This window comes from Manacus candei, unplaced genomic scaffold, assembly GCF_025592945.1.
Source record: "Manacus candei isolate 608988 ecotype Guabito, Panama unplaced genomic scaffold, ASM2559294v1 h1tg000106l, whole genome shotgun sequence".
Classification (NCBI taxonomy): domain Eukaryota; kingdom Metazoa; phylum Chordata; class Aves; order Passeriformes; family Pipridae; genus Manacus; species Manacus candei.
In genome coordinates this window covers 514,185-541,350 of record NW_026138154.1, presented here as the reverse complement: position 1 = coordinate 541,350, position 27,166 = coordinate 514,185, and the positions used below count along the sequence as shown (strand labels likewise).

Here is a 27,166-nt window from a genome sequence, read left to right as displayed (position 1 = left end):
GGGCTCGCAGGGCTGTGGCAACAGTGCAAGGAGGAGCTGGAGACCTTTTGTTGGCTTGGGATTAGAAATATTCCCAGTTCTGTGCAGGGACAGAACTAGATTAAACCACTGTGTTTTATTTGGAATGACTTAAAAAATTGAGATTCTGCTTGAGATTTCTCAGCCTTTGTACGAGGAAGCAAAAAGTCTGATCCTGAGGGCTGAGAGTGCTTTAAAAACTCACTGTGCTCCTTTCCAGCCCCAGGTTGACTTAAATATTCTGCTGCACAGAAAGTGTTGGCCTTGAAATGAAAAAATAAACACCACAACCGCTCTGCATCCCTTTCTGTTAACACAGGCTGTGTGTGCAGAGAGGGTGAGGAGAAAAAGGGTTCAGAGGAGCAGAAAGGCTCGTTAAGAAGTTACTCCAAACAAAGCTTTTAAAAATAAATGTAAAGCTTTTTTGGAAAAGAATCGTTTCAAACAGCCAAAGCTGACACTTGGAATAAAAAAAAAAAAAAGGAAAAAAAAGCAAAACCAGAAGAGCTGAATGTGGGAGCCAGATGGTTCCATGGCTTGGCAGACAGGACAGTGCATTTGGCACGTGCAGCACCTGAATGGAGGAGGAGGAAATTTTGGATTTCCAAACAGATGGTGTTGAGGGACTCAGCAAAGCTGTTCACATTGGCAAGGAGTGGAAAACTGGGGAGGTTTGTTTTTTTTTTTCCCCCCTCAGAGACCCATAAATTGCCGGTGGAGGACGAGCGCAGATCGACCCCTCGGTACTTCCTTTGCCCCCCCCCAGGTATATGCAGGGAAGGGCTTTGGAAAATGTGGGAGTTTTCCAGTTTAACCTGGGAATTCATCTTCCCTTGTCCTTTCTCTGCTGTCCTCATCCTCTGAAATATTTGCTGGCAGGTCTCCACTGATAAGAGCCCAGGTGGGACCGTCCCACCCCGGGTCCCGGAGGGAGCCGAGAGTCACCTCGGAAATACCAGACACCGTCACTTTTTTCTAGACAGAGGAGGAAGGAAACTGCTTTTCTTTTAATTTTCATTCTCTCAGTGTCCCCTTCAAATAATTCCCAGAGGGAGGGGTGAAAGGAAGCCCCGAGAGCAGGCGGCGCGTTCGGAATGTCGGACTCGCCGCGCGTCTCCTTCCTGCGTCTCCTGCCCGTGGGGTCGGCATGTTCCTTCTGGATGCACCCTGCATGCTGCACCCAGGGCATGTGGACACAGCTGGCAGCCCCCTGCCACCCTCACACGGGGGGGTTTTAGGGATAGGGAGGCGTGAGAGCTGATCTAGGAGAGGGCAGGTCCAGCATGGTCCCCCTCTGGAAGGACAGCCTTGGGCATCCTTCCAACCACGGAGGGGAACGTTGCCGTGATGACACTTGTCCAGATCTTGTGTGAGTGTGATTCCTCAGAACATCACAGCCTTGCACACACCCCGAGTGGGTTCTGGGCAGCCTGTGTGTGGATTTTCCCATTCCTGACTTGCTGTGTCTCCCCCAGACTCCGTTCCAGTCGTCGGGGTTGGACACGAGCAGGACGACCCGGCACCACGGGCTGGTGGACAGAGTGTACCGGGACAGGAACCGCCTGGGCTCCCCCCACCGCCGGCCCCTCTCCGTGGATAAACATGGAAGACAGATATCCTTTGGGGCAGGACTCCCAATGACATCACTGCTTCCAGTCCCACAGTTCCCTCCTTCCTCCTTCACCTCCTCACCTGGGCCAGTCGTTCCCGTCCCTGTCGGTGTCACCTCTTCTCCTGAGCTGTGGCCTGGGCTAGAAGTACCTAAAGGGAGTGTTTCCCTTTCCCTGTTTCCTCAGCTCTGAGTGGGGATGATCCTGCACACGGGGCTGGGGGGGATTGGGATCCTTTGCTGGGTTGGTGGCAGCCAGCAAGGGCTTCCCTGGGGGCAAATCCTGCCCAATTCTGCAGCCTCCTGTGATGGGGTCACTGCCATCGTCTCCCTGGACCTGTGCCAAGCTTTTGGCAGTGTCCCACGTGATATCCTTGCCTCCAAACTGGAGAGTCATGGATGTGATGGATGGCCCTGTCAGTGGGTAAGGAATTCCCTGGATGGCCACGCTCCCAGAGCTGCAGTCGGTGGCTCAGTGGGACCAGCAGTGGGTGTCTCCCTCGGGGTTTTGGGGTGTTCCACGTCTTTGTTGGTGACATGGGCAGGGGGATAGAGGGCACCCTCCACAAGTTCACCAGCTTTGTGGCCCCCAACATGAGAAGGACACAGATCATCTACTCCCAACCCAAACCATTCCCTGATTCTCTGAAAAGTCCCGCCCAGCTCAGGGAAGCAGAATTCCCCTTTGGATCCGAGTAAATCCAGCCCGGGATAATTTTTGCAGTTGGTTGTGCATTTGATTGCAGGTTGATTCATCCCCTTGGCATTTGCCCAGCGATGTTTCTTCTTGCCACGTGGGAACACCAATTAGCTGATTATTCCTGACGGCCTTAAAATGTGCCACCGTGGGGTTGGGTTGATGGGGCTGGAGGGGATGTGGGAATGGGGGAGTAGGGGCTGGTGGCTGCCCAGGGAGCAGTTGGATCTGCAGGAAAGGAGGACGATTCTCTTGCTGCTCAAACATCACAACAATCCACGTAATCCTTTGGTTGGAGTGTTTTTAAAGTTCCCCTCGGGGCATCTGCTCGCTTTTCTCCCTGGAGCTCGGTGCCTTCTGACAGGCTAATTGGAATTATTCCTAGGAAAAGATTTCCAGTGGGCCTCCTGCTTCAGTGAGGAAGTGCTGTTGTTCCCCTTAACTCCAGGATCACGTGGACAGCTGTCCCTATGGAACAGTGTACCTGTCCCCTCCGTCAGACACGAGCTGGAGAAGGTTGGTGGCACCTCGGGCGCGTGTTCGGGCTGTTCCCTGACCCTGCAGCACCTCCACACCTTCACCATTCCCCCCAGCACGAGCTGGGGTGCCTTTCTCAACCCAGAAATGGGGTTTTCCTTTGCTTGTGCTCCTTGTGGATGACCCTCTTTGAAATTAAGGTGTGTCAGCTTTTCCAAGGTCAGCCTCGATATTCCAAGGCACAGCCTGGAGTTGTTGAGTTGTGACTTGTTGCCCTGCATTCACAGCTGAGGGCTGGTTCATCACCAGAGGTGTGATGCCCATGGACATTCCCATTTCCACAGTGTCCCTGCATCCCAAACCTCTCATTTTCCCTCCCTGCCAAACAGGGACAGTTGTTTTTCAAACTGTAACCAAAGTCTGTATAAACAGCTTTCTGCTCAGAAAGGGCATTATTTGATCCTGCATGACCTTAACAAAGCTGAGGAAATTCTTTTCTGACGAGGGCAATCAAATTATCCTGTATCCCTCTCAATCCCTTTATTGAAACAATGGCTCTTCAAACTTCAAATTTGTCCTGCAAATTGATTGTTTCACAAGGAAATCGTCCCTGGGATGTGCCATATGTAGATTTTTGGTTTTTAATGCAGAGTGTTCAGGTTTTACTGAGCTGGTTGCCTTGATCTGAGAGATTTAAATTCTTTTATTTAGAGCAGCTGGCAATAAAAATATCGTGGGTTTTGCCTTTTTTTTTGTTTTGTTTTCAGGACAAATTCCGATTCTGCCTTGCACCAGAGCACCATGACTCCAGCTCAGCAGGAATCCTTCTCTGGAGGGTCCCAGGACATGCAGCAGAAAAGAGGTAAACAGGGAAAAATGGATACAGGTATTTCTGCCATCCAGAGCATTCCCATGATCTCCCAGGGGGGATTGGGAAACACGGATCTGCTGCTGCTCCCTGGATCCGTGACACTGGAATTGGAGTGAGGGATCATAATGACCTTTGTGGGGGCTGAAATCCAGAGAAAAATGGTACAAAACTAAGCGAGAACATTCCCCTGAGCCCCAAATGGTGTTATTCTGACCCTTCTCCCTGGGTTGGTGAGTGCTCCCAGTGCCACCAAAGGTTTGGAGTCCCTTCCAGAGCCAGCACAGGGATCCCAGCAGTTCACTCAGGGATACAACACCGGGAGGGAGCGAGGCTTCCCCAGGGAACATCCCCTGGGAGGCAGCACTTCCCAACAGCACTGAGGACATTCCCAGCTCCAGGCTGGAGCACCACACTTCTGGTGCCCTCTGCTGGGCCCTGAGCCTGCTCCAGCTCGGGAGACACGGCAGCACTTGAGCATCCCAAAGGTCTTTTCCAGCCTTAACAATCCCCTGGTTCTGTGGGAAGCTCTGGAATCTCTGTGGGGAAGTTTAATCCTTCAACAAGGATGAACATGCAGCACAAACTGGCTGTGCTGTGGCTCTTCTGTGTGCTCCTGGAGCTGGAAAACATGGAAAAATGGTCCTGTTCAACAGTATTCCCTAAATATGGGTTTGTGGCTGCCGGTGTGAAACGTTCCTGTGGATTCATCTCTCCCTCTGGGCTCCTTCTGGTGGTTCTTTGTCACCTTGTTTGAACCAAGAAATGGCCTTGGAATGTGGAGAAGCAGCAGCTTTATCGTGTTTCTCTCTCCCAGGGGGGATGGATTGGATTGTTCCCCCCTGGAATTGTCCTCTTGGCTGCCCATGAGGTGTCCCAGGTGGAAATCACTCGTGCAGAATGCAAAAACCAGGCCCCAAACACTCCCTTCCATTTAAATCCAAGTGGAATCCATTTAGATCCATTTAGATCTTTAGCCTTAGCAGACTAAACTGGAGACCAGAAGTCTTGTAAAGTATTATTTTTAAAGCTGATAATGTCTCACTGATTAATTAGTTAATTAAACACAATTTGAGTCTCTTCTGCTTCCTGGTGTCTTTGTTTTTTTAATGAGTTTCAAACTCGCTGATAATTCTTCAGCATTTTTCAAATGGTTACATTTCCAGTCTGAAAATGTCTTCCCGAGAAGCTTCATGTTATTGATTATTAATTCTATGATTTTTTTTGTTGTTGTTGTTGTTGTCCTGTTTTAGTTTTGTTGCTGACTGTCCCTGGAATGGAGGAAGGCACCTCAGATGCAGACAAAACCCTCTCCAAGCAAGGCTGGGACACTAAAAAGGTGGGAATTGCACCCTTGGAAATGTAGAAATATTATTTTCTAAACATACTGAGGTAAATGAATGCTTGAAATATTGTCACCACTTGAAGAGATTTGAGATTAAATGTTGTGTTTAGAAACAAATCATAAGCAATAGACCAGAAAGGCATTTTTAGGTATTTATGTGTGATTGATTTCATCAGGAGAAAAATCTTGAAATTTAAGATTTGTTGGGACAATAAAGCAAAAAAAGGTGATAAATATCTTCTAAGAGCTTCACAGAGCTCTTGTGCAGAACAGCTCTCCTCTAGAAATGTATCAAATTAAACCTTTTGAATTGAAATATATCCTGAACATTCACTTCCAGCAGTATCTTTGCCTTTAAAACTCTCTTCCTTCTGTGCCTTTAAAACTCTCTTCCTTCTGTGCCTTTAAAAACTCTCTTCCTTCTCTTTTAGACTGGGTCATCCAGACCTAAATCATGTGAAGTTCCAGGAATCAAGTAAGTCCTGAGCAATTTTTTTTTTCTTCTTTTTTGAAGAGCACTGAGATCTTCCTAAGAAAAAATATTATATATCGAATATTGTACATTGAATATTGTATATTGAATATTTTATATTGAATAGTGTATATTGAATAGTGTATATTGAATATTTTATATTGAATAGTGTATATTCAATAGTGTATATTCAATAGTGTTTATTGCATATTATATATTGAATATTGTATATTGAATAGTGTATATTTAATAGTGTATATTGAATAGTGTATATTGAATAGTGTTTATTGAATATTATATATTGAATATTGTATATAGAATAGTGTATATAGAATAGTGTATATTGAATAGTTTATATTGAATAGTTTATATTGAATATTGTATATTAAATATTTTATATTGAATATTGTATATTGAATATTTTATGTTGGATATTTTATATTGAATATTTTATATTGAATATTTTATATTGAATAGTTTATATTAAATATTGTATATTGAATATTTTATATTGAATATTTTATATTGAATAGTGTATATTGAATATTTTATATTGAATAGTGTATATTGAATATTTTATATTGAATATTTTATGTTGAATATTTTATATTGAATATTGTATACTGAATATCCTTTTGCCTTGGGGTTCCCTGGGAAGCCCTTCCCTGCTCCAGCCCTGCTCTGGATGTGGGACGAGACCCTTTGCAAGCGACCCCTTTGTGGCTGCTTGTCCTCCAACACCCAGCCTTACCTCTGGAATTTTCTCTGTAAAAACCCCCTTGGAAAGCTGCAATTTCAACTGAATGTGTCTTTTCTTCCTTTCCCCTCTCTCCCTGACCCAGCATCTTCCCCTCAGCCGACCAGGAGAACACTACAGCCCTGATTCCTGCCACGCACAACACGGGCGGGTCCCTGCCCGACCTGACCAACATCCACTTCCCCTCCCCGCTGCCCACGCCGCTGGATCCCGAGGAATCCACATTCCCAGCCCTCAGCAGCTCCAACAGCACGGGAAATCTTGCTGCCAACCTGACTCACCTGGGCATCAGCACTGCCAGTCAGGGTGAGGTCATCGCTCCCCCCGCCGGGCTCTTGGCCGGGAGGTGGCACCTGAATTTTGGGGCTGAAACGAGGGAATTTTCATCCTAGGATATTCCTGTTTCTTCTGAGAGTTAATTACACCTCACTGCTGATTGGCTTTTCTTCAGAAACAGGTTTTATATGTCCAAAAAAAACAAAGTGAGAGAGCTGTGTTTATTATAGGACGTTTCTCTCACGTTCTTGGTACCCAAATTTTTGGGTTTCTTTTGAAGTTTTGTTTTCTTTTTGTTTGTGTGGGTGGGTTTTTTTGTGGTGCTTTTTTTTCCTTTGTTTTATTTTTATTTGTTTTGTTAGGTTTGGGTTTTATTTTGTTTTGGGGTTTTGTTTGAGTTTTTTGGGTTTTTTTGGAGGGGGGGAGTTTTATCTATCTATCTATCTATCTATCTATCTATCTATCTATCTATCTATTTATTTATTAATATCTAAAACAAGAGTTTAATATATTAATTTTAATATATACTACAAGAGTTCCTCTCTTGTATTTAATTGTACTGAACCCCAACAACCCCTGTGTCATGGGAACATCCTCAGCAGCCCTTTCATTCCCCTCCCTTTAAAATGGCATTTTTTAAACGTTGAGGATTCTCTTGGGGAGAGAACATTGTTTGCTTCCTCTGCAGCCAAATCTTCTCCTTTGGGCAGGCAGGAATAATGTGGAGCCTTTCCAAGGTGTGCTAATTTTTTGTGAGCTTGAACTGCTTTGAGTTCTGAAAACATCCTGAATATTCAGGGCTTTGGGAAATAACTCCAAGTGAACCTGAGTTGTGTTTGTTGGGGTTTTTTAGGACTTTGGCAAGATGGATAATTTGATTTTTTAAAACCCCACAAACAAACATTATTTGCCTTGTTGGCAACGTAGAATATTCACAGGGATGGTCATTTCAGGACTAGTTAACTTTATAGGCAATTTATTGATTATTATTTTTGAAATCATTTCACTGGTTTATACTCCAAATAATTGTGAAGAGGGTTGAATTTTTTTATTGTCAGTGACAGTTGCAGTCTGTTGATTCCTAGAATAGAAATGAGGCATTGTATCCAAAAATACAAGTTGATTTCCTGTGCTGGGCAGGATTCCCTTTCCCACTTGACAATGCTCTCCTACGTTGGGAAAAGGAAATTATTGTAATCAGGTTAATGACTGAGCAGGTAAGTTTGAGAATGAAGCAAGAAGGGGGTTTAACCATTTGAGGGCAGAGTGGCTCAGGGGATTTCAGCATCCTTGAACAAGTTTTTTGGTCTCAAAAGTGGCTGTTCCAGGGATGGGCCGTCACTCCAGCAGAAATCAGGAATTAGACCAGAGTCACTAAATTTTTTGCTGTACCCACATTTAGCAAAGTTAAATGGTGCAAAACCCAACTAGTAAGTCTGCAGTTGCTTTGAAAAGACATAACAAATTCAAGATATTCCTGCTTCTCTCTGGAGCCCATCCCACAGCTCGGGCACCGCCGTGCTCAGCGTTCCGTGCTTTCTCAACTGATTTGTCCAAACTTCCCTCGCTGCTCTTAAGCAGGAAACCTCAGTCAGGCCTTTTTGAACCCTGTGCCCTGCCCAGGCACATCCTGAGCAGCCCTGGCAGAAGGTGAGGCAGCAAACACTCGTGGTGTCCCCTCAGACCTGCCCCTTTGTGCCACCCCAGGGGGTTGGTTCGGCGCCGGTTCACGGGCACGTTCCGGGAGGTGATGTTGGGGTTTGCAAACACAGCCTCACGTTTGGAGCCACTCTTGCCTGCTGGCTCCTTGGCAGCCCGGACTTCCTGGCTCCCTGGCATCCTGCCTGGAAGCCTGGAACCTTTGCCAAGTGCCTGGGAGCTCTGAGGCTCTCCGTGAATCCCTCCTTTCTGGCGGCTCCGGGAGGAGCAGCTCGCTCGCCCCACTGTCCTGGAATCACTTCCCGGGGTGACTCGGTTGCTCTGGGCTGAGGCAGAAAATAGAGGAGGTTTCTAAACTTCCAGATTTTTGTCTTGATTTGAACAAAATTGGGATATTTCAGTTGTTTGTCCCTACCCCCTGCTAGGTCGTGGCTCTTGGGAGTGGGATGGATATTTCCTGCGCTGTGCCATTCGAAACGGAGCTCTTCCTGCATAACCAGTTTTTCTTCTGCTTTTTCCATTAAAGAGGTGTTTGCTTTTATAATATCTCAAGTGCCCTCTGATTAGCGTGGCTCCATGATCTGTGGTGTCATTCCCAGAGCCTGAGCCTGTACAAACAGAGCAGAACCTGCTTTTCCCGGGCCCGGGGTGTGTGAGGACGATCCCTGCGGAGCCTGGAAGCGCCGAGGCCGCTCTGCCTCTTCCTCTTCCAAGTCATCTGTGCACGAACCTGGGCCTGGCTTCGGTCCAGGATAAACCACAGGGATCTTCCTCTCATCCTGACGCTCTCGAGCCCGAGCAAATTAATTACAAATCACCCAACGAGCTCCGGGCCCATCGGCCTGGACACGTCCAGCGCTTTGTGTGGAGTGCGCTCAGGCTGTTTGCTGGTCACTCAGGCCATTTGTTGGTCACTCAAGCCATCACTGAGGTGATTACCTGTGGTACAATATCAGTAAAGGGTTGCTGTGTTCCTGTTCAAGCCAGTGTGCTCATTCCCAGCAGGAATGACGACGACGCCGGCCCCTTCCCAGCAGCACCGCCCGCCCACCGTGAGCCCCCTGTCCTTGGGCGCGGACTCCAGGCGACCACAGTCCCAGCAAATGTCCCCCACGCTCTCCCCTCTGTCACCCATCACTCAGGTAGGACCTCGTGGCAGGGTTGGAGTTGGTTTCCTCCCAGATCCGTTGTTTTGCTCTGCACAGCCTCAAACTGACAGAGAGGGGGGTTAGGTGGGATAGCGGGAAAAAATTCCCCACTCTGAGGGTGGGGAGGCCCTGGCACAGGTTGGGCAGAGAAACTGGGGCTGCTCCATCCCTGGAAGTGTTCAAGGCCGGGTTGGATGGGATTTGGAGCAACCTGGGCTGGTGGAAGGTGTCCCTGCCCACAGAACTCCATGATCTTTAACATCCCTTCCCACCCAAACCATTCTGGGATTCTCTGAATTTCATGTCTCTTGTTCTGTAATTTCCTTCTTTAAAAGTGTTCCTTAATTCAGAGCCTCAAAAAGGGAGATTTTGCTTTCTCTTTTCTAGTACTGTGGTAAAACCCCCCTGTTGGGACAGGTATCAGTGACAGTGTTGTCCCAAAGTCAGCTGTGAAATTTGAAAGACATTTCCCCAGTTCATGAGAAAACCTCGATTAACTTTTTAAACCTGAGTGTGTCTCTGTGACTGCCCTCAGTGATTTCTGAGCTCAAGATTCAACTGGGCTTTTAAAGTGTCTGTTTATTGTACAGACTGTTTATTGTAGTCTGTTTATTGGGGGTGATACTGAGTCTTTTGAATTATAGACTTAGAGGATGGTTTGGGTTGGAAAAGACCTTAAAGCTCATCCAGTTTCACCCCCTGCCATGGGCAGGGACACCTCCCACTAGACCAGGTTTCTGAACTGTGAAAAGCAACGTTTTTAAAATGCAAAATGAGGCTGTTTTGGTTCTCTGAGTGTGAAGGGGAATCCCTCCAGCGTGGCTGATCCTCCTCCTCCTTTCCCAGGCCGTGGCTATGGATGCATTGTCCCTGGAGCAGCAGCTTCCCCCGTACCCCTTTTTCACCCAGACGAGTTCCCAGCAGCAGCAGCAGCCCCCAGTGGCCAGTTCCCTGCCCCAGAACCCCCCGATCCTGCCGAGCTCGGGGCTGCAGAGGGGCCCTCAGCTCCCCCCTCTCTCCGTCACGGTACCTTCCACCATCCCCCAGTCGCCTCCGGGGAGCCAGAGCCAGCCCTCCATGGGGATAGACATCAACTCGGTAAGTTTGGGAGCAGCTTGCCTTGGGAAAAGCTGGCAGGGAGCAGGGCAGGGGCAGGGATCAGCCTGGGCAGCTCAGATAATCCTGAGCCCGTGATGAGCATCATTTCAGGCAGGGTTTGAACGACACGTGGAGTGGAAATTCCTAGAGGAAAATGAGGGTTTGATGTGCTCTCAGAGTGGCCATTTGTCCCTTGCAATTCCAGGTTTGGATTAGAGCAGCTTAAATACATCAGCCTTTATTTTACACCTGGCTGGGCTGTTGCTGTGGGAGATTTTCAGGGTGTTCAAGGTACCCACAGAGCCCACAGAGCCTTGGGAAAAAAAACCTGCCAACAAGCATTTTCCAATCCAAAGAACGTTTGGGAAATGTTATTCCAAAAGTTATCAAGAACCAGATGTTTTCACAGAAACCCTTTGATTTTAAGGAATTTTAGGGCACCCCTTATTACCTTCCAGAATGGGATTTGTGGCTGCCCTCAGTGCCCAGAAGACATGGAGTGTGCCTGGGCATCCATTTATGGGCAGATCCCTTTTCTTGCTCATTTTCCCATGGGCTGTTGGGAAATGTTCTGTCTCAGCAGCTGAAAATCCCAAATGCAGAGCCAGGATCAGGGAGGGAGGGATGTCCCAGCTCCTCCTGCTCCTTCTGCCCCGTGTAGGATCCTGGTTGTCCCACCTGTGGTGTCCTGGCAGTGCTGCAGTGACAGGAGTTGGTTGGAGAAGGAGAAGAGATCATTGTTTATTGATCTGTCACTGGGTTGTGGGGTTTCCTTTGGGGGTGAAATTTTTGACAGTTTGTGCTGATAAATCCTTCTTGAGAGCAGCTGCTTCCCTTTCAGGACTGGAAGGGGAAGAGGGAAGGACAATCCAGCAGTGGAAAGGATTCCCACTCAAAATATGTCCCAGTGTTTTGGTTCTAATCCTCATGTAGTACCAGTACAGCCAGTTCTGATTTCATCCTTTGCTTTCTGTGTTGCTTTCCTCATCCTAAACCTCTTTATGACCTTAACTTTTAGGGTGCTGTGCTTATATCTTTTAAAGCAACCGAAATAATTCCCAAGCAAACAGATTTAAAGGCAGTTTAACCAAAAAGCTGAGCTGTCACAGCCCCACTGGCAACTTCTACCCAGCTTTTGTAAAGCAGAGTTGAAATTCCTTTGTAGTTTGGGTGGCTGCTTGCAGTCTGCAAGTGGCAGTGCAGAACAGAAGGATATTTTCTAGAGATTTACAGAATTTGGTGTCAAAACCACTGCAAGTGCAGTGTCTTCCCACACTGCAAAGCAGCTGATTAAATTTACTGGATTGCAGGTTTTCCTCAATCATCTTTAATTTGTGAGGAAGTAGAGTGAGGAGAGCTGTGCTGCTGTTGATGTTAATTAGTACAGCATTATTTAAATGCCCTTAATGTTATTAATTTGTTCAAATCTAGGGTTTTAATGATGGAGAGAAAAAGGTAAATCTTTGAAAACACGTCTCAGTGTAAAAGTCACTAATACAAAGCTGCAAAACACAGGGGGAATTCCCAGCCAGTGTCCTGGGGTGCAGTGGAGTTTGGGGGGATCCCACCTTGCAGGGGGACACCCCAGGTGTGTCAAACAGGTTTGTCACCTGCCCCTCAATCTTCAGAACACCCCTGGGCTCTTCAGCTCGGGGCAGAGCAGGATCCCAGAGCAGGGTGAGCACACATGTGGGCATGGCAGTGGAACTGAAGAATAAATGACATTCTTTTTGAATTATTCCCAGCTTTCGAGACTTCTTTGCCCTAAATCCTTGGCTGACCTGATTTTTTTATGTTTGTTTTTTTTTTTTAAATTGAGCATAACTGAGCCCAGGGAGGAAATCTCCCCCAGTTGTGCTTGCCCACAGCTCAGACAGCCCCTGCCACGCTGTCCCCTGAGCTCTCTCCCTTTTTGGGGCGTTATCCACGGTAATCCTGCCTTCCTCCACAGCCCAGACTGCTGAAGAGGGTGATTCCTCCCCACTGGATTTGCCAGGAGTGTGTGATTTTTGCAGGCCTCCCTCAGTGCCACGCTGTTTAACTCTGTGTCCTTTGTAGGCCTCACTCCAGCAGTACCGCAGTAATGCTGGCTCCCCAGCCAACCAGTCTCCCACCTCTCCTGTCTCCAATCAAGGCTTCTCTCCTGGCAGCTCCCCTCAAGTAAGGGACTCTGTGCTTCCACAGGCCTTGCTTTGTGTGTGTTTTAGCCCAGTCTCTCCATCACTGCCCCGTGGTTGTCTCACTGTGACTCCGTGTGCTCCTCATGCATCTCCGACGCCTCATCCCGGCTGCACTTCCATTCAGGGCCAGAGGTTTTCAAATAGCTGCTGAATTGCCTTTTTCTTATGGGACAAAACTGCTGCTTGAAGGACTGGTTTGTGGGGTTTCTTTGGGCTGTTCCATGGACAGAACCTCCAGGGAGAATCTTTTCAATTCCCAGGATCGTGGCGGGGAGCTGATGGGTAAGGGTGGGAGGGCAGAGGGGGACTCCAGTGCCTCCTGGAGCACTAAATCTCCCTGGTGTGGCCAAATCTGTTTGCAGCAGGACCTTTTTAATGTGGGAACACACCCTGTGAAGGAAAACACTGGAGAAAATGCTCCCCAAATAAGCAGCTGTACCTTGTGGCTGGCAAGGAATGGGTTACCACTCTCTCCCTTGCCTGCCAGCTGGTTTTCCTTCCTCTGTGTGTATCTGCTCACAGATCCACATGTCCTGTATGAAAGTCATAGCTTGAGGGGGTGTGTGATCCTCTGAAGGGGGATTTTTACCTGCCAGCAGCAAGAAGTTAAAAACAAGCAGGGTTTGGGGCTGCCCCAGTGTAAGAAAGTGCATTTTTCCATACTGGTGCTGCTGGAATAACTGCCCTGCAGAATCCCACCTGCAGAAACAAGGTGCAGGGAGTTCTTCCAGAGCACCCCAGGAGTCTGAAAATACATTTTCTGTCCCATCATTTAACGTTGAAGGCTGTAAGGAGGATCCTTTCTGAGTCAGTGTTGCCCCTTCATGGTTCCAAAGCAGAAGCTCCCTCTCTCCTGAGCCAGGCTCAGGTCACTGGTAAGCTCAGACCTAGAGCTGAGTGTCAGGACTGACTGGATTTCCTCAAGCCTGGCTTAATTGCTTCTTAGCCTCTCTCTTCTTCTGCTTCTGTGAGTTCTGCTGTGTCCCTGTGTGGCTCCAAACCCCACATTTAACCCTCAGGCTGTCCTGTGGGGCAGAGCTGCTGCCACTGCTGCTGCAAACTCAGTTCTCACGTGGGCAGCACATCCAATTTGGATTTTTAGGTTGATTTTCTTTCCCCCTTGACATCTCCATAACTCTGTCTTGGTTTAGTTCCCAGACTTGTTGCCTCTGGTCGGTGCAAAGTGCAGCAAGTGGGACACACACTGGGCTGTAATTTTTCCTGCTGGGGCTGTTTTATCCTATAAAATCTTCCTTAAGTTTTGCTCTTTTCAAGTGAGACACCACAACTCTGAGAGCAAGGAAGGGGATTTATTGATACTCTAGTACTGGCCTCTTAAATACCCACAGAATCCTTTCTTTTTCCTAAATTAAAACCAAGATGGCTTTGCTGCCTCCAGCAATGACTGGTGATGGTCAGAAATATTTAAAGGTGGAGAGAAGCAATGGGGGAAGAGAAACCAGTTTGGAGGGCAGATTGGGGTTGGTTGTGGCAGCTCCCAGGTGCCAGGATCCTTTAACCTGCCCAGAGGGAAGGCAGAACCCTTCCAAGCAGGAGAATATTCCCGTTGTGGAAGAGCTGGTCTTCCTTCCTGTGAGTATCTCCTCACACATCCACGTGTCCTGTGTGGAAGTCACAGTTTGGGGATCCTCTGAAGGGGGATTTTTACCTGCCAGCAGCAGGAAATTAAACCCAAGCTGGGTTTGGGGGTGCCCCAGTGTAAGGGAACGAGTGTAAGGAGTGGGATGAAGTAGGTGCTGCTCTTTCTCCCAGGAATTTTGGGTTCCACCCTTCTGATGTTACGAGGGGAATCCTTTAAACCCCGAACCCCGGGTTTTCCTTCGGATCACACCTGGTTCATTCACCTGAGCTTCTCCTTCATCTTCCCACCTCTCCAAATCCTTTGCTCCCATGTTCCAGCAGTGTGTGTGTGTGTGTGTGTGTCCAGCCAGGGACTGGAAAGCTCTGCCTGCAGCCCCAGCTCTGTGTTTGCATGGCTTCCCATCCCCAACGCCTCAGTTCCTCCTCCTCTGCCCTCCCCTCACCCCCAGCATCCTGCTCCTGCTCCCAAACCCTCCTGCTCTAGTGCCTCTGACCTGGAGAACGTGGTAGGTATTTTTGGAGTGGCTCATTCCAGCCAGGGGGCTGGTTTTTCCTTGCAGTGCCCACGGCATTAACCCCGGGGGATCCCCTGCAGGCAGAACCCTCGGCCCAGCGTTCCCGCTGTTCTTCCCGGAGCTGTGGATAAGTTATTCCAAGGCTCTGAAGTGTTGAAACAATGACATTTCCAGCGGGTTTCCCTTGGGAATTCTGGTGCTTGCAGCTGTAGTATCTGAGCACACTTCACACGAGGAGCAAATCCAGTGTTTTGTTAGGAGTTACTGACCCGGACTTGCACAGACACGGCCTTGCTCTCCTGTTGATTGTTTTTCACCTTCCCCAGAGTTTTTTAGGATGGGAACGGTGCTTAGTGAAACACAGAGGTTTTAGGGTTTGCCCTGCACTTCTGGAAAGCTCCTGGGAAATGAAAGGACAGGGGTTTAAAGGGAAAAAAATACCTCGATCCTCTTTGGAGCTCTCGGATAGCAACTGGATTTCTGGTGCTGCTCTTGCTTCACGTCGAGCCGGTGACATCCCAAAATTCAGCTTTGTCCTTAGAAGTGATTATAACCCAGAGGTTGGATTTGATGATCTCAGAGGCCTTTTCCAACCTCATTGATCCCCTGACCCCACAGTGCTGGTGCTGTTCCTGCCACTCCATCGCAGAGTTCTGGTCCTGATCCACTCGCCTGAGCGAGCTCTGGGTTCTGACTCCGGGTTTTTCAGGAGTAACAGATGGAGCAGGTTGGATAAGATGGAATTGGGATAGTTGATCCAGGCATGACAGGGCAGCAAATAAGGGCTCAGTGGGTTAAAACCCCCAAATTTTTCTTGAAATAAATTGATTTAAGTAGTGCTTTGCTTTTTCTCTTATCAGCTCTAACGTGGCTCTTGTGGTTGTTTGATCTCTTCTGGTGTTTGATCCCTTCTGGTGTTTGATCCCTTTGGTTGTTTGATCCCTTCAGGTGTTTGTTCCCATCCTGCTCAGGTTTTTAAGGAGGAAATTTGTAGCCTTCTGCTTTTAACATGTAAATAAAATAAATCAGCAGTTGAATTTCCACCTCAGGACTGAGACAATCTCTCCACGCAAATTATCTTTAATAGACATTCTCCTTGCCAATAGATGGATTTTTTTTTCCAGCTGGAATGTCAGAGTTTGTAAATTTTAAAGAAGTGATCTCTGACTTCTTTTCTATCTGGCATTTTTTTTGGGGGGACAGTATTCCATAGTATTAAATCACTGTCCTCACGTTCTCAGTCACCTTTCAAACAACTGATGAATTCTTGGACACTTTTAGAACAGTTTATGAATTTTTGGTCACCCTTAGAATAATTTATGAATTTTTGGTCACCTTTAGAACAACTGATGAATTCTTAGACACTTTTAGAACAATTTATGAATTCTTGGACACTTTTAGAACAATTTATGAATTCTTGATCACCCTTAGAATCACTGATGAATTCTTGGTCACCTTTAATTGATGAATTCTTGGTCACCTTTAATTGATGAATCCTTGGTCACCTTTAGAATAATTGATGAATTCTTGGTGACCTTTAGAACAATCAGTGAATTCTTGGTCACTTTTAATTGATGAATTTTGGTCACTTTTAGAACAATTGATGAATTTTGGTCACTTTTAGAACAATTGATGAATTCTTGGACACTTTTAGAACACTTGGTGAATTCTCGGTCACCCTTAAAATAATGTATGAATTCTTGGTCACCTTTAATTGATGAATTCTTGGTCACCTTTAATTGATGAATCCTTGATCACTTTTAATTGATGAATCCTTGGTCACCTTTAGAACAACTGATAAGTGATGGACAATTATGCTAAACCCTTGTGGTGCTGGAGGGGACGGTGACTTTAGGAAGGCTGAGGAATTCCTCCTGGAATTCTTGCCCATCCCACGCTTCCCTGGGCTTCCTCCTCACCTCTCCTGCTCCTGTAAAATGACTTTAACCCACGCCGCTTGTCCTTGCAGCCCCAGCCCAGCCCCACCTGGGCTCTCTTCGATGCCCCAGTGTGACATTTCTCCCCCCAAATCCCCCAAAAACCCCAAGCCCCCGAGTTAACTCTGTGCCTCCCCGTGTGTGTGTGTCCATAACCCCCGAGTTCTCCGTGTTGTCCGTGCTCAGGGAGGAGCTGCTGGGGTTCCCTGCCTGTGCCAGGGCATTCCTGCTGCTCCCTGGATGTCCTGGAGCTCCGCTGGTGCCGGAGGAGCCGTGGGGGGTTTGCGCCATAAAGCCTCTTGTTTTGTTTTCAGCATTCTTCCATGCTGGGCAGTGTTTTTGGGGACTCCTATTATGAGCAGCAGATGACAGCTAGGCAGGCTAATGCCCTCTCCCACCAGGTGAGCAAATTCATCTCGGCCCCAGCGGCCTCTTCCACCTTCAAATTAAGATCAATTAATTCCTGATTATTCTGTGTCGCAGCACGTTCTGTCCACGTGGAGTTTTCCTTCTGTTCTTTTTGGTTTCTGACACTCAGGAGTTTCTTTTTTTGTTTGTTTGGTTTCTCCCCCACACACACACCCCCTTTTCCTCCCCCTCGCCCCTCGTAGCTGCAGGTGGTTGTAAAGTTGTTCCTCCAAGCTTTGCATTGAAAAGGAATAAAAATCAATTAAAACAATTTAAATGGCCAAGATTTAAAAATAAAAACTATAAAAATCGACTTTTCGAAGGAAAAATAATGAGAGGAAATTTTTTTTAAAAAAAATCCATTTTAAAAAAGAAAAAGTGAAATTTTAAAATTATGAGAATTTTTAGAAAGGAAAAATAATGAAATTTTAAAAAAAAATCCATTTTAAAAAAAGAAAAAGAGTGAAAAGAAATTTTGAAACTATGAGAATTTTTAGAAAGGAAAAATAATGAAATTTTTTTTAAAAAAAATCCATTTTAAAAAAGAAAAAGTGAAAAGAAATTTTGAAACTATGAGAATTTTTAGAAAGGAAAAATAATGAAATTTTTTTTTAAAAAATCCATTTTAGAAAAAGAATGAAATTTTGAAACTATGAGAATTTTTAGAAAGGAAAAATAATGAAATTTTTTTTAAAAGAAAACATTATAAAAAAAGAAAAAGAGTGAAAAGAAATTTTGAAACTATGAGAATTTTTAGAAAGGAAAAATAATGAAATTTTTTTTTAAAAAATCTGTCCTAAGAAAAAGAGTGAAAAGAAATTTTGAAAACGATGAAAAGTTTTGAAAAGGAAAAATAAATGACATTTTAAAAAAAATCCATTTTAAAAAAGAAAAAGTGAAAAGAAATTTTGAAACGATGAAAATTTTTAAAAAGGAAAAATAATTAAATCTGAAAGAGGAAAAAAGAACAGAAAGTACATTTGAAAATAACGGAAATAAATTTGAAAAGGGCCAAAAAAAAAAATTTTTTTAAGTAGTGAAAATAATTTTTGAAAAATTTTGAATCCTGAAAATTTATGAACATAATGCAAATATAAACATAATGCAAATATAAACATAATGAAAATATAAACATAATGCAAAATTAAAATAATGGAAAGCCCTGTTTGAAGTTGCCCATCTCTGGCCACAGCTGCAACTGGGAAAGGGTTCACTTGGAGGTGGGAACAAGATTAACTCCTGAATTTGCAAGTAACCCACTCCTGGGGCCCAAAAATTGCTCTTGGTTTGGCCAAGCAGGGCATGGATTGAGTAAACTCTGGAATAATGAACCTGGGCTGTGTTCCCAGAGGGAATGCTGGTGGGCAGAGCCCTCAGGCAGAGCGTGGATTCCGTTCATTTCCCATCAAAAACTCCCTTTTGTTTCGTTCTTCCAACACCCCCCGCCCCAGTTTGCTTTTCCCATCCCTCCTCCCCCCCTCCTCCGAATTGGGCAGGACACATTCCGGAAAGCTCCGTGCAAACAGCCCCTCTTTTGAGCAGGGGAAGCTAAAGATGAATTTGTTTGCCTGTCTCTCTCTCTCTCTCTCTCTCTCTCTCACGTCACGTCCCGTCCTCGAGCCTTGTCGAGTCGTTTGGCCGCAATTCCCGAGGGCCGGGAGTGACACTTCCCTTTGTGCCCTTGGTGTGCAGCTGGAGCAGTTCAACATGATCGAGAACGCCATCAGCTCCAACAGCCTCTACAGCCCCTGCTCCACCCTCAACTACTCCCAGGCTGCCATGATGGGACTGACGGGCAGCCACGGCAGCCTCCAGGACTCGCAGCAGCTCAACTACTCCAGCCACGGGAACATCCCCAACATCATCCTGACAGGTACAGCTCGGCCTGGAATGTCATCCTGCTGGAGCTGGGGGGGAGGGAGAGGGTGATCCTGCTCTGCTCCGGGCTGGAGCGGCCTCACCTCGAGTCCTGAGGGCTCTTTGGACTCCACGAGGATCTCAAGCTGCTGGAGGATTCCAGAGGAGGGACAGGGAGCTGGGAAGGGGCTGAGGAGCAGCTGAGGGCACTGGGTTGGTTCAGCTGGAGCTGAGGGGAGACTCCTGGGGGGCTGCGGCTTCTCCCAAGGGGCAGCTCCAAGCTCTGCTCTCTGTGAGCAGGGACAGGACCCAGGGAAGGGCTGGAGCTGTGCCAGGGGGCTTGGGATGGATCTCAGGGAAAGGTTCTTCCCCCACAGGGTGGTTGGGGGGCACTGCCCAGGCTCCCCAGGGCAGTGGGCACGGCCCCAAGGCTGCCAGAGCTCCAGGAGGGTTTGGACAACGCTCTGAGGGACAGGGTGGGATTGTTGGGGTGTCTGGGCAGGGCCAGGGGTTGGACTGGATGGTCCTTGAGGGTCCCTTCCAGCTCAGGATATTCCATGATTCCATGATCCAGGTTTCCTTCAGCACAGAGATCACCTGTCCCATGGGCAGAGTGAAGAGGGAACGTGGGACAGGCTCAGGTCAGAGTGTCACATATGGTGGTGAATCTGGTCACAGTTGGATTTTGGAAACAATCCCTGCACAGGGACACAGGGACAACTGTTGGCTCAGTCCGTGCTGCAGCCAGGCATTGCTGTTTGGAATCATGGAAATTAAGGTTGTTCCTCCTAAACTCGAGGGAGAGGAAAGAGACACCAGACATGCAGGCAGGAATTTTGCTTTGTGTTTGGTCGTTCTGATGGTTTGGGGAAGCTGTGAGGAGCTTGTAATTCATCCAGATGGGAAGGAAGGTGGATATCCCTCATGTGAGGAGGATGGTCCTGGTGTGATGAGATTGTCCCTCGTGGGATGAGGATGCTCCTTGTGTGATGAGGATGGTCCTGGTGTGATGAAGATGCTCCTTGTGGGATGAGGATGGTCCTGGTGTGATGAGGATGCTCCTTGTGGGATGAGGATGTCCCTCATGTGAGGAGGATGTCCCTGGTGTGATGAGGATGTTCCTGGTGTGATGAGGATGCTCCTTGTGGGATGAGGATGTCCCTGGTGTGATGAGGATGCCCGTGGTGTGATGAGTGTGTTCTCCATCTGAGCTTCAGCCTTAGCTCAGTCAATAACTCAGGGCTTTGGAGCTGTTTGATGGCTTGCCTGGTGGGTGTGTGTTTGGGAAGCCCTGGTGACACGTCTCCGTTCTCCTCCCCGCAGTGACAGGAGAATCTCCTCCCAGCCTATCAAAAGAACTGACCAGCTCTCTGGCGGGAGTGGGGGACGTCAGCTTCGACACGGATTCCCAGTTCCCCCTGGATGAACTCAAAATTGACCCCTTGACCTTGGATGGACTGCACATGCTCAACGACCCCGACATGGTCCTCACCGACCCCGCCACAGAGGACACGTTCCGGATGGACCGGCTGTGAGGGGACCGGGGCCGGCGGGGCCGCCGTGGCCGAGCAGGAGCCGCCGTGGCCAAGCAGGAGCCGCCGTGGCCAAGCAGGAGCCGCCGTGGCCGAGCAGGAGCCGCCGTGGCCGAGCAGGAGCCACCGTGGCCGAGCAGGAACCACCGTGGCCAAGCAGGAACCACCGTGGCCGAGCAGGAGCCGCGGCCGCCCCGCGCGTCCCTCCCGTCCCTCCAGCCGCGCTTGTCGTCCCGAGCTTGCCGCGCTGCAGCCCCCCCGCCCCGCCCGGCGTCCCCCCGCGCTGCCGGTCACCAGTAAGGAGTTTCCATCAGCCTTCCCCTCCCTTTTCCCTCCTTCCTCCCCCCCCCCAAAAAAAGCTCCAGCGTGACGTTGTCGGTGTCTCCTTTGCACTAAGGGAAGGGGCTGAGGAAGGTCGAGAGGTTTCTGGCGCCAACACCCCGAGTTTTTTGGCTGCTGGTCGAGGCGGGGAGGGGACACCCCATCTGTGCCCCCCCCATCTGTGCCCCCCCATCTGTGCCCCCCCATCTGTGCCCCCTCCCCTGTCCCTCCAGCAGCACCCCTGGTGTTGTGACTCTGCTTTGTGACACCTTCGTAGGCTGAAAGGCTCCTTCCTTCCCCCGCCCTGTGCCGTGTTTGTCCCCAGGTGTGTCCCCACCCTGGTGTCCCCTTCCCTCCTCAAAGCAGAGCAGCCAAAACCCCCCAAAAAATCCACCATAAACACTATTTTCCCAGCTTTTGTTTTTTGTTTTTTTTTTTTGTTTGTTTGTTTTTATTTTTGTTTTTTTGTTTGTTTGTTTGTTTTTTTAATATATATGTAATATATATATATTTCTATATATGTCTACATATATAGAGAGCATTTCTGAGCACACAAAAAAGTACTATAATTCATTACTTGATTAGCACGGAGGAAGGATCAGAGCATTTTAAAGCAGCTAAAAAAAAAAATAAAAATATAGAGGAGACTAACCTGCATAATTCTAATTTTACTCTGTGAGAGAGATTCCTGGGCAACAGGAAGGGCATTCCCATAGCAATGCCAGGCTTGTTAGAATCATGATGACTTATTTTTTATTTTTTATTCATTAGTTATTCTGTTACTTATTTATAATTCTTTTTGTTGTTGTTGTTGTTCTTTTTTTTTATTATTATTATTTAAATATTTGGATATTAGAAAAGTAGCTAAACTACATACAGCCAATTGAAGCACTCTGCATACTACTTGTACAGTACATCTTTTTGTGGTTTTATTCCAGAAATATATTATATATATTATATATATAGGTATTTTTAAAACTAACTGGAATTTTAAACAGGTGTTGAGCAGAAATAAGGAAGCTTAAGGCAAGTTTAGATGTTTTCCTTTGAAAAACAGGCAAAATAGGGTGGCAGGAACTTAGATATTCCTTCTTTCACCCCGGGGGAAAAAATCTCTTGCTCCACAGTGACCAGGATTGAATCCTCCAAAAGGCTGAGATTCCATTCAATTCAGTGGATAATTGACTATTTCTGGTGGTCCTTGGGAATATTCTGTGCTGCAGCATTAAAAAATCCCACCCAAACCCCCCCTTTGACAGGGAATTAATTCGTGGTTTCGCTCCGGCCTCGTGGCTGGATTGATGGGGATTCCCAGAGTTCTGCTCTTGGCTCTCATAAAAAATTAATGTCAGGATTTCTTGGGGACTGCTGGGCCCTGGTGGGGCATGGAGGGACTGTCCTCGTTCCCCTGGGATCTGCCCAGGGACAGGATCTCCCAGCACCTCTTCAGGAGTCAGGAATTCACGGGGAATTAACATTATTTTGAGTCTCATCAGCAAATTAAACCCACAACCCCCCAAGGGTGGAGAGGGAAGCAATTCCAGGCAGGAGGGGCTGAGCAGCCACGTGGATTTTGTCACCTGTCCCCTCAGCAGAGCCCCACTTCCATTCCCAGTTCAGCCCAGTTGGAGTTGGTTGATCCCCAGCTGCTCTTCCCGCTCCTTCCGCATCACCCGGATTTACCTTTTTACCTAAAAACCCCTCCCTTTCTCAGCCCTTCCAGGCAAAACCCAACAACCCTCAAGCAAAAAAAAAAACAAACCCCAACCCCTCAAGCAAAAAAACCCCAACCCCTCCAGCAAAAAAAAACCCCTCAGCACTTCCCCCCATCCCAGGAAGGTTTTCCGTGTTTCCAGCGAGGGAGGAGCTGGGCTGCTCGTGAGGAGTTACCCCTCCATTAACGAGTTACCCTGCAATTAAGGAGTTCTAACTCTGCTCCTAATGAGTTATACTAGGTTTCTGTGTGCTTCCAGAAATCCGTGGGCTGCCATCCCGAGATTCCTGCCGACCCTGCGGAGCGGGATCGCGGTGGGAGATCTCTCTAATCCCGGTGTGTTCGCTCACGTTTTGTGCCATTTGTTGACCATTTGCACTAAAAATGTGTTGTTGTTTTTTTTTTTCTCCTTTGATCTCTTGGCTTTCCCCTGTCTTTTTTTGTTTTTTTTTTTCCCTCCCTCCCCACACACTCCAGAGGTTTTTTCCCCTCAAATCTCCTGAAAACATTTTGGGTTTTTTGGGGGGGCAGGATTTAAACCCGGTCAGTCGACTCTTGCTGGCTGCTCCTTTCAGATGGCTAATGCTTTTCCAATTTAAGGAGGAGATAAAAGGCAGCTCATCCTGAAAAAAAAAACCCCACAAAAACCAGGAGGAGGGATTTGGGCCCAAAGGTGACTGGGAGCCCTTTGCTGAAGGTGCTGGAAACGCTTCCCGCCGCTCCCGTAGCTCCGGGGGGGATCTCTGTGTCGCTCTCCCGTTGGAATGGCTCTTGTGCATGTGGAAATCCTTGTCTGTGATCTATTTTTTTAAAGCCAGAGTCACTTCAGAGTGTGAAGCATCCGAGCAGGAGCTGAGGTTCCTCCCAGGGGGAGCCGTGGATCCCACGCTCCCTCCCGGTTTTTTAACTCCCGTGTGTACATAAGAGCTCTTTTTGTTCCTTGGACCTGTAAGCAGACGTTGCAAACGGCCTTAATTTCGGACTGACACAGCTGTGGGAATTAGGGACCATCCACCTGAGAGAAATCCAGGTTTGACTCCCTTTGTGTGGGCCTTTGGGAGAGGGAAGGAGCAGGAAGGAGCATTGTGGGAATGCTGTGATGGGCTGTGCTGGATCCCCTGTGGATCCCCAGGCTCAGGCAGGTAAAAGCTGCTTTTCATCCCAACTCTTTGAGATCCAGGGAAGGAATTCCAGCAGCTCCTGCCTTTCCCTTCCCCAAGGGGAACCTCCCCCCCCAAGGTTTCCTGACACACATCACGTAGGAGCTGCCCCAGAGGGGATTTTCCCCCCCTTCTCCCCTTAAAATTCTGTTTTCTGTGGCATCACGCTGATCTGAAGCAACCCCAGATCTGGTGGGGTTGTCAGATGGAAACGTGGAGCGGATGCCAAGTGTTTCCAGAACAAATAATGGGATTTTTATTTCCAGTTTAGCAGTCCTGTTCTCATTTTAAACGGGGTGTGTGTGAGGGTCCCTTCCCACCGGGCACTGGTGGGAGCAGGAGGAGCAACAGAAAGGGAAGAAAACCATCACTTAGCAAAAAAAAACCAAAAACCCAACCCAATATCAAGAAGGAAATAGTGTTATTGATATTATTGATAAGTTTTGAGTTCAATGCTGTTGAAACTGTCTGGTGTCTCAAAGGGTGACTGTCCAAACATCCCTGCTGAGTGAACCCCACCCTCCCTACATGTGTTTTTATATCTCTCTCTATCTATATATATATATAAATTAATTAAAAAATTCCCAAGCTAGACTGTTGCATTTGCCAATACAATGGGGAATAACAGGAATAAACCTTGGGCTTATCAAAAACTGTGATTTTTTTTTTTAATTTTTTTTTTTTGTTTTGTTTTTTGTTGTTTTTTTTTTGCAGAAGCAAACCCCAGCCCTCGTGCTGGTTGGGTGGGGTTGGGGGGGAGGCTCTTTTTCCCTGTACATAGTTTTCCCCTCCGTGCTCCCCGCTGGCTCCCGCATGTGTGATCCGGGCCCGGCTCCCACACGGCTTCTGCATGGCAGGGAGCTCTTGCCAGCCCTCCTTCCCCCCTCCCAGTGCCACCCCTGCCCTGCACACACAGCCTCGGGCTGGCCTTTGTTCCCCACTTTTTATTTTGGGTTCAAAGAGGGGGGGGAAAAGGTTTCCAGAAAGAGGCTGCCGAGAAATTGTTCGTTCTTTGTGTGGTTTTTTTGATTGAAATTTAGTGGCTTCAATTAACTGATTTTTAAGGAGCCCAGAAAGCTCATGGGTGAACCTGGAGCTCAGAGGAGGTTGGATTTGATGATCCTGCAGGTCTTTTCCAACCTGGATTTGGTGATTCTTTCCCAACCTTGACTCAGTGATTATTTCCCACCCTTGACTCAGTGATTATTTCCCACCCTTGATTCAAGGATTCTTTTCCAACCTGGATTCAATGATTCTTCTCCAACCTGGATTTGATGATTCTTTTCCAGCCTGAATTTGGTGATTCTTTTCCAACCTGGATTTGGTGATTCTTTTTCAACCTGAATTTGGTGATTCTTTTCCAACCTGGATTTGGTGATTCTTTTTCAACCTGAATTTGGTGATTCTTTTCCAACCTGGATTTGGTGATTCTTTCCCAACCTTGATTCAGTGATTCTTTCCCAACCTGAATTTGGTGATTCTTTTATAATTCAGTACCTTTATTCCCAACCCTGATTCAGTGACTCCAAGACCAAGAGCTGCCCCAATTTCCCTAAAGCAGCACCCCATAACACCCAAAATCCCCGACATTCCCCTCAAAAAACAAGCGGCTTGGCCATAAAAACTCGGATTTCCGTAGGAACAACAATTCAGGCTTGAGCTCTGCCCCTTAAGGAGAGACCCTGGACACGAAGGAAGCAGAAAGGCCCCTCCTCACCCCCTAGGCCCCGACCCACTCTGTGCTTTTTTTTTGGGGAGAAAAAGCCTAAAAACCAGCGCGTTTATTCCTCGGAGCAACGGCCCCCCCCCGTCACTGTGATGGCAATGTGAGAGCGCAGGTAGCCTTTGTTACGTGTGTCTGTCCTTTTTAAAAAAACAACAAAAAAAAAAACACCCCCCAAAAAAAAAAAAAACCCCACAACCCCTTCCCTTTAGAATGGACTTTGTAGTGTTCCTGTTCTTTGTATTTTGAGTTGCATCTTATTTATAAATAACGGCGCAGTGTAGGCATGGATTTGCATGTCGGGTTTTTCTACGCGGGGGCAACAACCACGACGTTCTGACTGTGTATTATACTAGAAACCATTTTTACCTTTTTAAACAGAAGGAGAAAAGACAACAAAAAAACAAACAAAAAAACAAACAAAACACCCAAACCCAAGAAAAACCAAACAACAAAAAAAAACCACCCAACCCAACGAAGCTTTATGTGGAATTTCTATACTGCAAAGCCCAACACTACATGGACGTCCTTCCTCTCTCTCTCTCTCTCTCTCAGTCTCTCTCTCTCTCTCTCTCTCTCCTCGTTTGTGTTATTTATTTCCCCAGGCGGGTTCGGGGCGGGTGGGGGGCCGTGGTGTGCGTTGCCTTATGTGGGCTTGACCAATTTTATCAAAATAAAGGCCTGAAGGGGTTCAAAATCCGTCGGCTGTTTCCTTCGGCAAGCGGCGGAGGGCACTCGGATAAACCCGGTGGGAAGGGGAGAGGATTCCAGGGTGGGGACTGTGATGGGGAGTGGGGTCTGCTGGAGTGTGTGGGAGCCTGAGTCCCAGAATCCCAGAATATCCACAGGGATCATCAGTGGCCCTGCACGGGACACCCCAACAATCCCATGGTCATGGAATAGCTGGGTTGGGATAGTGGGGAGGGACCTCTGCAGTTCACTTGGTCCAACCCCCTGCCCAGGCAGGGTCACCTGGAGCAGAGGCACATCCAGGTGGGTTTGGAATGTTTCCAGGAAGGGAGACTCCACACCCTCCCTGGGCAGCTGTCCCAGTGCTCTCCACCCTCCATGGGAAGAGGTCGAGGTGGAACTTCCACCCTGTCCCTTGGAGCATTGTCCAAACCCTCCTGGAGCTCTGGCAGCCTTGGGGCCGTGCCCACTGCCCTGGGGAGCCTGGGCAGTGCCCAACCACCCTCTGGGGGAAGAACCTTTCCCTGAGATCCATCCTAACCCTGCCCTGGAATTCTGGCCAAGTGCAGCCTCTGCCCTCGACTCTCCAGGAGGAGGAGATGTGTGTTCCCACCGTTTGGTGACAGGCAGCAGCAGCAGCACATCCAGTGTGTGGTGCTCATCCCCCAGCCTCCTTCCAGAGGGGGAATTCTGTTCAGTCCTGCCCAAACCAGGAGCGACTCTCCCGAAAGCACGAGCAGGTTTCAGGGTAATTACCGTGGTGAGCACCTTGAACCTGCAGCATCTTGCAGAATTCAGCTTTTATTGGCTCTCCAGGCAGGCTGAGGTGCTGCTGGGGGGGTGTTGGTTACCTGGCAGGGACAGGGATTTAAGGCTCCTCGGATTTCCAGCTCTGGAAACCCTTTGGCTGCTCCTCCCAGCTCCCAGGACGTGGATGGGAGCAGTTTTTCCAGCTCCTCGGCTGCCTGTGGGAGTCCTGGCAGGTTCTACGAGGCAAACCAAGCCTAAACCTTTCATTTCTTGTTCTGAGGAGACCCAGGGAGGGCAGGCCAAGGAGAGGGAGGTTCTTCAGGAAAAGGTGCCCCTGTGCCTTGGCCCAGAAA

At 47.8% G+C, this 27,166-nt stretch overlaps 1 protein-coding gene and 1 long non-coding RNA gene across 12 annotated transcripts in view; one reads left to right on the top strand and one right to left on the bottom strand.

The window, feature by feature from the left end:
* The window catches only part of CRTC1 (CREB regulated transcription coactivator 1), a 46,316-nt gene extending 20,246 nt beyond the window's left edge, over positions 1-26,070 (top strand). For 2 of the 11 annotated variants that reach the window (XM_051769356.1, XM_051769358.1), the window contains 12 exons: positions 1,494-1,631; positions 2,779-2,840; positions 3,569-3,663; positions 4,923-5,008; positions 5,446-5,489; positions 6,329-6,549; positions 9,181-9,320; positions 10,173-10,424; positions 12,483-12,584; positions 16,973-17,059; positions 18,687-18,939; positions 20,247-26,070. In XM_051769356.1, the coding sequence (XP_051625316.1) occupies positions 1,494-1,631; positions 2,779-2,840; positions 3,569-3,663; positions 4,923-5,008; positions 5,446-5,489; positions 6,329-6,549; positions 9,181-9,320; positions 10,173-10,424; positions 12,483-12,584; positions 16,973-17,059; positions 18,687-18,939; positions 20,247-20,458 (1,692 nt within the window). In that variant the 3' untranslated portion in view covers positions 20,459-26,070. The remainder of the gene's footprint in view (positions 1-1,493; positions 1,632-2,778; positions 2,841-3,568; positions 3,664-4,922; positions 5,009-5,445; positions 5,490-6,328; positions 6,550-9,180; positions 9,321-10,172; positions 10,425-12,482; positions 12,585-16,972; positions 17,060-18,686; positions 18,940-20,246) is intronic. The other 9 variants (XM_051769360.1, XM_051769362.1, XM_051769357.1 and 6 more) reach the window with 8 other exon arrangements.
* Positions 16,098-16,637, bottom strand: LOC127461506 (uncharacterized). Its single transcript, XR_007900098.1, has 3 exons — positions 16,505-16,637; positions 16,430-16,454; positions 16,098-16,226 (listed from the first exon to the last, which is right to left on the bottom strand). It is a non-coding gene; the product is annotated as an uncharacterized LOC127461506 (long non-coding RNA).
* Positions 26,071-27,166: the final 1,096 nt, after the last annotated feature.